This window comes from Branchiostoma belcheri, unplaced genomic scaffold (genome assembly GCF_001625305.1).
Source record: "Branchiostoma belcheri isolate BF01 breed outbred unplaced genomic scaffold, Haploidv18h27 scaffold20, whole genome shotgun sequence".
NCBI lineage: Eukaryota > Metazoa > Chordata > Leptocardii > Amphioxiformes > Branchiostomatidae > Branchiostoma > Branchiostoma belcheri.
This window is the reverse complement of record NW_017803491.1, coordinates 3,296,422-3,307,390: the sequence shown is the minus strand read 5'-3', so window position 1 is coordinate 3,307,390 and position 10,969 is coordinate 3,296,422. Positions and strand designations below refer to the sequence as shown.

The following is a 10,969-nucleotide window of genomic DNA, read 5'->3' as shown; positions in this document are numbered from 1 at the left end:
GAATCTCCGCCTATAGATGTGTTATAAGAACATCATGACTCCCCTTGAATACCTTTTTTTTTTAATTGGTACATACTATACCTCTACGATTGTACAAACTTTCGGCCAAGCGTGCAAACAAGCAAAACAAATATGGCTGCCAAGCGTTCAGGCTGAAACAAGCTGGATCATGTTCCCCCGTAATGCGTCATTTTTGGTTGCTTGCGTAACCGGAAGCTAGTCGAGCGGGGAATAGATTTTCTAGTGGCGGGGCGTTCAAATTGTGTATAAAATGGGCGAACCGCGTAAATATACCGTAAACGAACAGAGTTTCTGATTAATAATACCATAGGCACATACAATAAAACTAAGTCGTCTTGGAGTGGCTTCTGACCTTTAACGTTTTTTAGAATGAAATGTACACTCTACTATGATAAGCGCCTATTGCTGTTCCGTTTTTTTTCGCTTGTGCAACTGATTTCAGTACGTTAGATCCTGTAGATAAATTCAATAACATTCTCGGGGGAGAGATAACCAATACAGTGTTAAAAGAGGGAAATATATTGAAGAATTGAATGCTTCAATCTTAGAGACTACATGTAAGAGAATAGTTCAACATTTATTGTTACCACTGAAATATATTCTGTACGTAATTTGTTGTATACATACATGATAGTCTGTATGTAGGATGACGTTACATGTATTTAATTTTTTTAGATCTTTAGTTGTAGAAAACCATAAAAAAGTCACTGTATGCTTTGTCGGGCCAAAAAAGAATCACGTATAAAAAATATTAGTTACAGCCATCATCCACCGTAATAACCGTATCAATAAGGAATTCCACAAACCGTTTTGAAAACAAGACAGAATAAAGCTATCAGTAATGTGGTGTTACGACGGTATTACGCATCTTTCGTAAGTACCTACATTATATAAAAGGACCTATTACCAGTAATTATAATCTGTCACCATGAAATATGCCAAAATGAAAATAAAATCATTATAGTCTCTTCATTACAAGTCAGAACAAGAAGCCATAGGTGACAATTCTCCGTGAAGTATTATATATTGCAACAAAAAGAAGTAGCCATTGGCGACAATTCTCTGTGAAGTGTGATAAATCGAACAAAGAAAAATTGTTTAAACGCGCGTCGGCTCAGTCATCTTAAGACGCAACAACCAATCAGAGATGCGAAATGCCGACACGTGACGCGGGATTTGCATACGGGGAAGGGCGCGCGATGCCCGGAATATTTTTGCGTCAATATTCAGCGCCGTGTCTCAAGAGATTAATACCGGGAAACAATTTCTTTTCTTGTTTTGAACGCATAAACATGCATTTACGCTAATCTAGTATGATTCAGGGTTACTTTTTTTTACCTGCCATGGCCAGATTATCTTAAGATGTGAGTATTGTGTGTACAATCTACAGAAAGAGAAATGTACATCAGGTCCGATCATCCGATTTTCACGTTTCGGTTTTTTGGACTCGGCTCATGAACGTATTTGGTTTGGCTCCTGGAATGTGCGAAAGAAATGACTCCCGGGACTGTCTACAGGGAACACTCGCACATTCGCGGTGTATCAGGACAGCGCGACTGGTCGGCATTAGCGCAGTAACAGTTGCACATCAATCCGGCCGAAAGCATGATTGTGTAACACAGGCTACTTCTTCATATACCGGCTCATACTACAAGACGCCTTTACAACTAGCAAATCATTAAATTATCCGATCTACTAGTATGTGTGGTTTACCAGCCCCAGACCACATCCGACCACGAGGCAGAACACATTGATGGGTTGCTCAAAAATATTGTCCATTTTCCCAAAGAGCTGCTCCACTAACACTATGGAGCGGCCCAACCCAACCCAAAAAATATTGCCCATGTGTACAGTCAAGCGGCCAGCATGCAGTTGCTACGTGACTAAATACTAGTACACGCCGCCACTAGGTCGCCACACCCGACCAGTTTGAAATCGATAGGATTACGTCATCGGTATTAACATTTCCTAATGTTGACCTCTGACCACCCCACATTCCGTCCCCATCAGCCCCGCCGCGACTTACTCCACTTACTCGACTTACTACCGGTGACATAAACGGACGACAACATTTCAACGACATGGGGATGTTTAAAAAATAACCATTTACTCCAATATCAAAACAGCTACGGTAAAAATAAAAAGACGTGCATCATCCCGGACATAATGCAACACCACATGCGAAATTACACAGAAATGCGACGTACGGAAGAATGCGTTTTGGCTGCGAACATCTTCCAAAAAACTTGGCATCTCTTAACCATGGGCAAAAACATCTGGAACCACTTATAAAAACCACCCCGTATCTGCATGAACCTTTTACCCCCCCCCACTGCTATTCCAAACAACGCGTTTTTCTGGACCATTCCAATTCGCCTCGTAATTGTAGGGGTGCGTCTGCGATATTACATTGACCGCGAAAGCAGCAACGGCAAAAATACACATTCGTGCATCAACACGGGCATGCCCGCAGACGGCGTATAAAATTGCGTGCCGATTACACAAAGAGAACCCAGTGTTTTGACTGCGAACATGAAAAATCAGCCGATTACAACACTCCGTCCGGAGGTCCTGACCTCCTTCACGGAGTAACAACGCTGGCCACACCTTTAGGAGCGATGCACCCTTCTTGGTAGCTGCTAACTGGCAGGGTGACACAGCCGGCGGTGTCCCATGGAATGCCAACGGCAAGGGCGCGTAGTGCACATGCGTTATTGATCTCATCGCAGAGAGATCGGCATGGGAATCTAAGAGAGATGAAAAGGAGACAAGTTATATCGTCTTTATCAAATGAACACAAGAATCCATTGGTCACGAATTAATAGGCATACACACAGAAATAACCAACATGAAGATTTATCTTTACCAACTCGTTTAAGACAAATGTTACGTAAAGACAATAAGAGACAATTGAATCATCAATAATTCAAACATGGCCTATTCTTAAAGACAGGGTAATTATAGTAGTCAGTGTTTTCTAAACATATAAATTAATAGACGATGTCAGTTATTGCTAGTGTGACTTACTTGATTCCTGTCGACGTGCACGACGGGAAATACAGTGAACACAAAAAGAACTCCAAGTCCTTGTGGCAATCAGAAATCTGGTCAAGGGCTGCAAATATCGCTGTTGCGTTTCCGATGGCATCTGTTGGTCCCTGCCACCCTAACCAGTTCGGAAAAGACGTGCCGGAGTAGGGCAGGTTTTGACAGCGGCCGAAAGGTATTGGGTCGCACTCTGACCTTCCTGCAAAAGCATTGTTAAACCACTTGATCATTAGCCAGCTACACTTTGTCATCAACTATCATGTTTCTAAAAGCATACAATTAAAAGAATTGATTCTATATAAAAGCAAAAGGTAATTTCGATTTTTTTGTTAAATATAGGCAGATGTTAACTATTCAATCACTTTATACCATAGATATGGATTAAATATATTGTCAATCCTGGTGCTCATTATTCTCCTTCTTCTTCGGTAAGTTCGTGTTCATTTTAACCAAATGACCTATATTGTGGTTTAAAGTTAGTGTAGGCAAATAATTTTTATACACTTTTACCGTTTTTTAACAACCCAAATGCCTCACGAGTGTATGAAATTGCGTTCCGGCAATATATTCAAAATAAAGTTCAGATTAGTTTTATCCTGTCATTCAAAATGCATACAATAAGTGAATATGTGTATATGCAGACTCTTTTACCAGTGCAGACGACTCCAACGTCTTCAGAGTGGCCGCAGTTGTGTTGGCCCCATTCGGAGGATGAACAGTCCAGTAGATTTTCCTCATCTCCCTCACACTCAACATCGTCTAGCCAAATAGAACCGTTACCCGGACCGAAATACGCATAATCTCTGTATGATTCTGCGAGTCCATATCCGAGTTGCTTGCAGACAACATGTGCATCGTTGATGTCAAAGCTGTCATCGCAGATTGTGCCCCATTCTCCGTTTCCCAGCCGGATCTCTACACGGCCCTCATTCTGGTTAGTTCCTCCGACAAGACGTATCTCCACTGTGAAAATGAATATGTAAATAGTAGTAAATGGTACTTAAAATTCAAAGTTTGCATTCAGTTCGTCAGCGCCTACTTCTAACGCCAAGCATTTGTGCTTATGGTTCCTTAACACAGTTTTGAGTGGCATTTCAAGCTCTATTTTAGATGATAACAAAAGTAATGGTAATATACTTACAAGACACGTTGCCTGTTGTATCTGAAAAAAAGATCAGAGATCTTGTTACCTGAATGTCTACCCTTCATCGACGTATTTAGCAACATTGATCGTGAAAGAAGACCAAAAGGATGACATACTAGTCACTTTAAAAATCCATACATTCTGTATTATGTAATAGAAATGAAGGATACATTCGATTTTGAGCAACAGCTTCATGCAATGTTCAAAATAAAAAAAAAACATTGCAGTTAAAGTACTATCTAATAAACGATGTTGCAATACACCTTTGTGACCTTGAAGGATAGTGTCACTAGCTACTTGGCAGGCTATCTTTGCAAAGTTTACAAGGTTCCTTACTTGAACAGATGACCCCAACATCTTCATCGTGGTCGCAGTTGTGTTCCCCCCAGTCGCCGGATGGACAGTCCAGTAAACTCTCCTCATCTCCCGCACACCGCACATCGTCTAACCAAATAGGACCGCTGCCCTCCCCAAAAACCTCTGATTCCGTATATTCGAGAGCATAGCCAAATCCGAGTTGCCTGCAGACGACGTTTGCTGTGCTGATGTCAAAGTAGTCGTCGCAGATCGTGCCCCATTCTCCGTCACCATTCCGGACCTCCACACGACCCTCGTATTCCGTAGCTCCTCCAACAAGCCGTATTACCGCTGTTGAGACAAAGAAAGAGAAATTTCCGATTAAGTTTAAATATCAATGAGAAATGCATAGTTTTTTACGTTCAAACTGTGACAACTCATTGTTTTGCTATTGTATGTATATTATTGTATACGAAGCAGCTTTTTTTGAGAATAAAATTATAGAATTCACCTCAGTATTGCACGTGCAACGATTATAAATTTGAGTAACACATGAACGGCACCATTGCACGTAGCTTACGTTTATAGACGACTAAGCTACTCTTTACATTTTCGTTGTTATACATAACGCCATCGCCAAATGTGTATTACCTGGAGTCACAACGTCAACGACTTCCACTTGGCTAACACGTAGGTTACCAAGACGTCCTCCATTGTCGCTGATGTACTGCCGGAAAGTTGCTACCACAGCCTCATCAGAAGCTAAAGCTTGTCCGGTGTTTTGAAACTGGAGGCCAAGAGTGGCGATGACGCTCCCCGAGCTGAAAAGAAGGGGATCGGAAGGCGTTGATTTGGCACTCCTACACAGTGAAGGCATACCTCAATTATATCAAACGTTATGGTTTAATTAAAAAGTTTTAATAAGAATAATACTAGAAGTATTGTTCTTTTTCATACAAAGGCAATCCTATAACAAGTAATTTCTTCGGGTTAAAGAGAAAAGCATTTGCTTGCACTTGCAAGCAATTATTGTTCTGACTTTTCTACAAATGATTGAGAGATTGCGTATTCACACTCTGGGAGAATAGAATGTGTAGATTCGGAACTGTTTGAATGCAGTGCATTATTTGAAGCATTTCGACGTATTTAAAGGCTGGCTGTTATTAATAACTGGCGTAGTAATTGATTCTTCTTTTCTTAAACTAGAAATCAATTACATGTATACAGTGTCTAAAACAAAATAGTTAACATCAAAAATGTATATTTACCGAAAGCTATCAACAGTTGCTTGTTGAAAGCTGGGAATGGCTTGAAAGGCTCTGGATGCCTGTGGATATAGGATACAGACATACATAGTATTAAAACGTAAACGTGCGCACACAAACAATGAAATTGTGTTTTTTTTTCAGACGTGACATCATAGTATTTAGGACGTGTACAAGTATGTGTTGTTGTTGTTGTCGCTGTCCTTGTTTAACGTATAGACGTGGTTTTGCGCTTTGGTCAGTTTAGAGTCAAATTGTCTCTCTATGTATTATTTAACTCTTGGTGCCTATATGCGTATGTTACCTCTCTTTCCAAAGTCCCTGCCAGCATCCGGTACCGAGAGCTGTTCATATCATTGAGGTCCTCACTAAAAACTTCATCAGGTAACGTCAATTCAGTAGAGATGATCACTGAAATAGACAATGAATACTTATTAAAAAATAACATTGACGTGTGTAAAAATATTTATGCTATCGTATGCACTACACATATATATGTTAATAGGGTTATTGGTATATATGGCATGCTCAACTGTTTCAAAGAATTAATAATAATAAAAAAACAATGTCACTTACCTGGATAAGGTGTGATACATTGAGTTCGGGTATTAAAACTGTTACAGTCGAACGGCCAGGGCTGTCCCCTGTCCACCAGGACCTGTTCGCAACTTGCCCTGATATCAGTGCAGAAATCTCTACAGGGAGTTATCTGCGGCAAGAGAACAAAAAATGAGACATCTCGAAAACCACATGTATAGGTACATTGCTCTGTTTATGTTGATTCACTACGTACATCTCTGTCTTCATCGTATTTATAGTGGGGCCTCTCTCCCTCTATCTAAATATATCTATTTACAAAGAGAGAGAAAGCAATTACTTGCGTTTTATTCAAGGATAGACTGAATACATCTTTAGCCATATCTACGTCCAAAGTGGAGTAGATAGTATAATAAACTCTCGTCTTTCATACAAGAGTAACTCGGTGAATAACTTATCATTTGCGCATATCGCAGGCAGGCATGAAAATGTTTCGACAATAAGTGAGAATCATCAACAAAAACAGATAATCCCCTGGTTTAGATATTTATTTACCTGCACCGAGTCGATACAGTTTGGCACCAGTGCAGAGCAGACGGCGAATTCTACATCAGGATGACAGCCGCTGTTCATCAGAGTGGTGATTACGTTGGCACTGTCCTGGTCAGTAAGGAAAGACTGCTGGGAAGCATGACCCAGCAGGTTGGGGAACGCTGTGGTGTTGTATGGCACAACATTTCTGCACATCCCGATGTTGATGGGCTCACATTGTACTGTGTGAATAATGGATAAGGCAAGGCATAGTCAAGTAAGTTATGATAAATATAACATGATACTCCGAAATTGAATGCAGACATGATTTTGTCCTGTGTTAGATGAAATTAGTCGACATATTGAGACAAACAAAAATCATTAATTTGCTTACCATATGCAAGGGCGGTTAATTAAGCAAATATGTTCTCAGGTTATAACTTTATATGAAGGGAATCCTTACGTACAGACAACGCCAACCAATTTTCTCCTGTTATTGAAAAGGTATATACTGTAAATATATGTATATAGTGACTAATTTACCAGTGCAGACGACTCCGACGTCTTCATAGTGGCCGCAGTTGTGTTGACCCCATCCATTTGATGAACAGTCCAGTAGATTTTCCTCATCTCCCTCACACTCAACATCGTCTAACCAAATAGATCCGTTACCCGGACCGAAAAAAGCATCGCCCTCGTATGATGCTGCGAGTCCATATCCGAGTTGCCTGCAGACGACATTTGCATCGTTGATGTCAAAGCTGTCATCGCAGATTGTGCCCCATTCTCCGTTACCTCGCCGGATCTCTACACGACCCTTGTTCGGGTTGGTCCCTCCGACAAGACGTATCTCCGCTATGAAAGCAAAAAAAAATGTCAAAAAAAAGAACTTAAATTTCACGGTGCACTTGTACATTTAATTGATGACATAAAGGGTCTGTGCGGTAATAATAACTGGCATCGCTGCGATTTACGAAATTTATTAGGTTGTTCATGTCTAGTTTCTGGAGACGTACATAGCTACATGTATAACTAAAAAAGTCGTGATAGCACCTCAACATTATTAGATTTTTCCCCTTAGTGGTTTGTTATGGTACTGCAGTTGAACATCCTGTTTTGAAATCTTGTGATATGGACTGTTTGCAGTACTGTTTGCTGTAAAACCTAACGTAATTCAGCGTGACGCATTACGTATACATTACCCTAGCATGTCCATATCACAAGATGTCAAAACAGGAAGTTCAACAGCAGTACCATAATAACAAGCCACTAAGGGGAGAAATCGAATAATGTTGAGGCGTTATCATGATTTATCCATATACCAAATACATCAAAATCGACCCATAGCTTAATTTAATTAAATGTGTGTGTGTGTGTGTGTGTGTGTGTGTGTGTGTTTGTGTGTTATGCACGTGTATGTTCAATTGCTACAAATTAATAATCAAAGATCCTGTCACTTACCTGCATAAGGTGTGGTGCATTGAGTTCGGGTATTTAAACTGTTACAGTCTATTGGCCAGGGCTGTCCCATGTCCAACAGGACCTGTTCGCAACTTGCCCTAACATCATCGCAGAAGTCCCTACAAGGTGGTCTCTGCAAGAAGAAGAGCGGGAAAAATTATACTTCTTTTCGGAGCAACGTATGAAAATAAATTTCTATCTTTAATTCGATACTCTATCTACATATCAGCCTTTACTGTCCTAGTAAGGGTATTGTTTTGAGAGAGAAAGAAAAAGGAGATATCTTATGTAATTTAAAGACAGATTGCATGCATCTATATATTTTCAAAGAGTGGTAAATAATACTATGAATTTAGCATCCCTTGCACAAGCATGTGATGTTATTTTGGCAATAACTAAGAACCATCTATGCCTCATTCCCTGACGTTTTAGAGACGTACCTGCACCGAGTCGATACAGTTTGGCACCAGTGCAGAGCAGACGGCGAATTCTACATCAGGATGACAGCCGCTGTTCATCAGAGCGGTGATTACGCTGACACTTTCCGGGGTGGTGAGGAAAGACTGCTGGGAAACATGGCCCAGCAGGTTGGGGAACGCCGTGAGGTTGTATGGCACAACATTTCTGCACATTCCGATGATGATGGGCTCACATTGTACTGTAAATAAATGATGGGTAATATGACGATAATGCACATTGAAGGCAACCATAAAGGCAACCATACCGCTGTTAAGATGTTAAAGCAAGATTTTTTAGATATAACCGGACTCTTCAGAAATTGATTGAGAGATCAAATGTTCTGTCCTGTACTGAACGGAATACGGCGATGAATAGAGGAAAAACAACATTTAGCATTTTGCTGACCAATAGCTCAGAGAATCCTTCATCTTCACAAAGAACACTACTATTGGTACAATTCTGTTGTCCAAGCAAGATGTTTGATATACTGTCAAGTAGACTTTTTACTCTTTTTAGGACTTTCAATATCAATGCAGAAACTTACCTGCGCAGACGACTCCAACGTCTTCGTAGTGGCCGCAGTTGTGTTGGCCCCATCCAGAGGATGAACAGTCCAGTAGATTTTCCTCATCTCCCTCACACTCAACATCGTCTAACCAAATAGACCCGTTGCCCGGACCGAAATACGCAGACCCTTCGTATGACGTTGCGAATCCATATCCGAGTTTTCTGCAGACTACATTTGCATCGTTGATATCAAAACTGTCATCGCAGATTGTGCCCCATTCTCCGTTACCTAGTCGGATCTCTACACGGCCCTCGTAAGGGTTGCTTCCTCCAACAAGACGAATCTCCACTGCGAAAACAATAAATATGTAAGAAAAAAGTAGTACCATTTTACGCCAGTTGTACATTCAATTGATTTTTAACATGCATTCATCATCTATTTGCTGTCCGAATGTAATGTAATGCAATGGAGAAGTTCTTAAAGCAGTACATACCACAAAGAATATTTCATCCGACTCTATCCATCTGATTTCAATCTAAATGACAAAATATGTACCTTAACATATGCTTGTTTACTTAATATATTAGAAAAGGATTAACGGACAAAGCTGCATTTCTGTGCTAGCTGGCCCATTCAACCTAAAAGTTTTACTCTTTAGATTTTTTCAGTTAACGGTCAATATTTAATACATTGAAAAGTTAAATATTTGATACAGTTGTATTAAGTTAAGTTAATTGTACAATGAAATGCGAAAGAATTCAAACACTTTTCACGACTCGTTATAACCTCAAGAAATGTACGGCCTGACATCGTTGACATTGTTGTCATTCGTTGACATTGTTGACATTCATACCCCCTCCCCCACCCCTGCTATATATTACCTTTTGGTACAGCGACGTCCACTTGGCTCACACTCAGGTTACCAAGACGTCCTCCAGTTTCGTTAATGTACTGCCGGAGAGTTCCTACCACAGTCTCATTTGAAACCCCAGGTTGTCCGGTGTTCTCAAACTCAATTCCAAGATTGGCAATCACGCTTCCCGAGCTGGAAAAGATGGCGACGATCAATGATACAGTCACAGCCCGCCACAACAAGTAAGATTTTCCGAAATGAAAGCAAAACACTACAGTAACTATACTTAAAGTCAGTTAGGGCTGTAGCATTTGCTACTTGATTCTTTTTTTCAATGAAAGACGACTGATTTGAATTTCTTGAACAAAATACAGCAGATACAACAGTCAATGTAAAAAAAAATCTATATTTACCGAAAACTCTCTACAGTTGCCTGTCGGAAGCTCGGAATGCCTTTCAAGGCTTTGGATACCTGTGGACAAAGGATAACAATATTAGGCCAATACCTACAGATATTGTTGTGGAACCAAAAGCAATACAAATTGTTGTCTTTAAGAGATGTCATATTGAAGGTGACAGAACTTATGTGTTACCTCTCTTTTCAAAGTCCCGGCCAGCATACGGTACCGCGAACTGTTCATGTTATTGAGCTCTTCAGTGAAAACTTCATCAGGTAACGTCAGCTCGGTGAAGACCACCACTAAAAAGACATCAAGTAATTATTATAATAACAAAATCAACTCAAAAGACTATGCAGAAAGCTAAACTTTTGCTATATGCTGCACATACCTTAGCCTCCTTTTCAGGCGTTCCCGGATCGGCAGTTTTTGTGTGTGTGTGTGGGG

General features: G+C 40.4%; 1 protein-coding gene across 1 annotated transcript in view; it reads right to left on the bottom strand.

Moving 5' to 3' along the window:
• The window catches only part of LOC109469101, a 69,162-nt gene that overhangs the window by 34,792 nt on the left and 23,401 nt on the right, over nucleotides 1–10,969 (bottom strand). The window contains exons 35-51 of the mRNA XM_019767484.1: nucleotides 10,718–10,824; nucleotides 10,538–10,596; nucleotides 10,153–10,316; nucleotides 9,308–9,619; nucleotides 8,745–8,962; nucleotides 8,305–8,437; nucleotides 7,387–7,698; nucleotides 6,868–7,085; nucleotides 6,352–6,484; nucleotides 6,080–6,186; nucleotides 5,779–5,837; nucleotides 5,162–5,331; nucleotides 4,550–4,861; nucleotides 4,211–4,231; nucleotides 3,721–4,032; nucleotides 3,049–3,268; nucleotides 2,629–2,768 (exon numbers count right to left, since the gene is read on the bottom strand). Coding sequence (XP_019623043.1) covers nucleotides 2,629–2,768; nucleotides 3,049–3,268; nucleotides 3,721–4,032; nucleotides 4,211–4,231; nucleotides 4,550–4,861; nucleotides 5,162–5,331; nucleotides 5,779–5,837; nucleotides 6,080–6,186; nucleotides 6,352–6,484; nucleotides 6,868–7,085; nucleotides 7,387–7,698; nucleotides 8,305–8,437; nucleotides 8,745–8,962; nucleotides 9,308–9,619; nucleotides 10,153–10,316; nucleotides 10,538–10,596; nucleotides 10,718–10,824 — 2,997 coding nt within the window. The remainder of the gene's footprint in view (nucleotides 1–2,628; nucleotides 2,769–3,048; nucleotides 3,269–3,720; nucleotides 4,033–4,210; nucleotides 4,232–4,549; nucleotides 4,862–5,161; nucleotides 5,332–5,778; nucleotides 5,838–6,079; nucleotides 6,187–6,351; nucleotides 6,485–6,867; nucleotides 7,086–7,386; nucleotides 7,699–8,304; nucleotides 8,438–8,744; nucleotides 8,963–9,307; nucleotides 9,620–10,152; nucleotides 10,317–10,537; nucleotides 10,597–10,717; nucleotides 10,825–10,969) is intronic.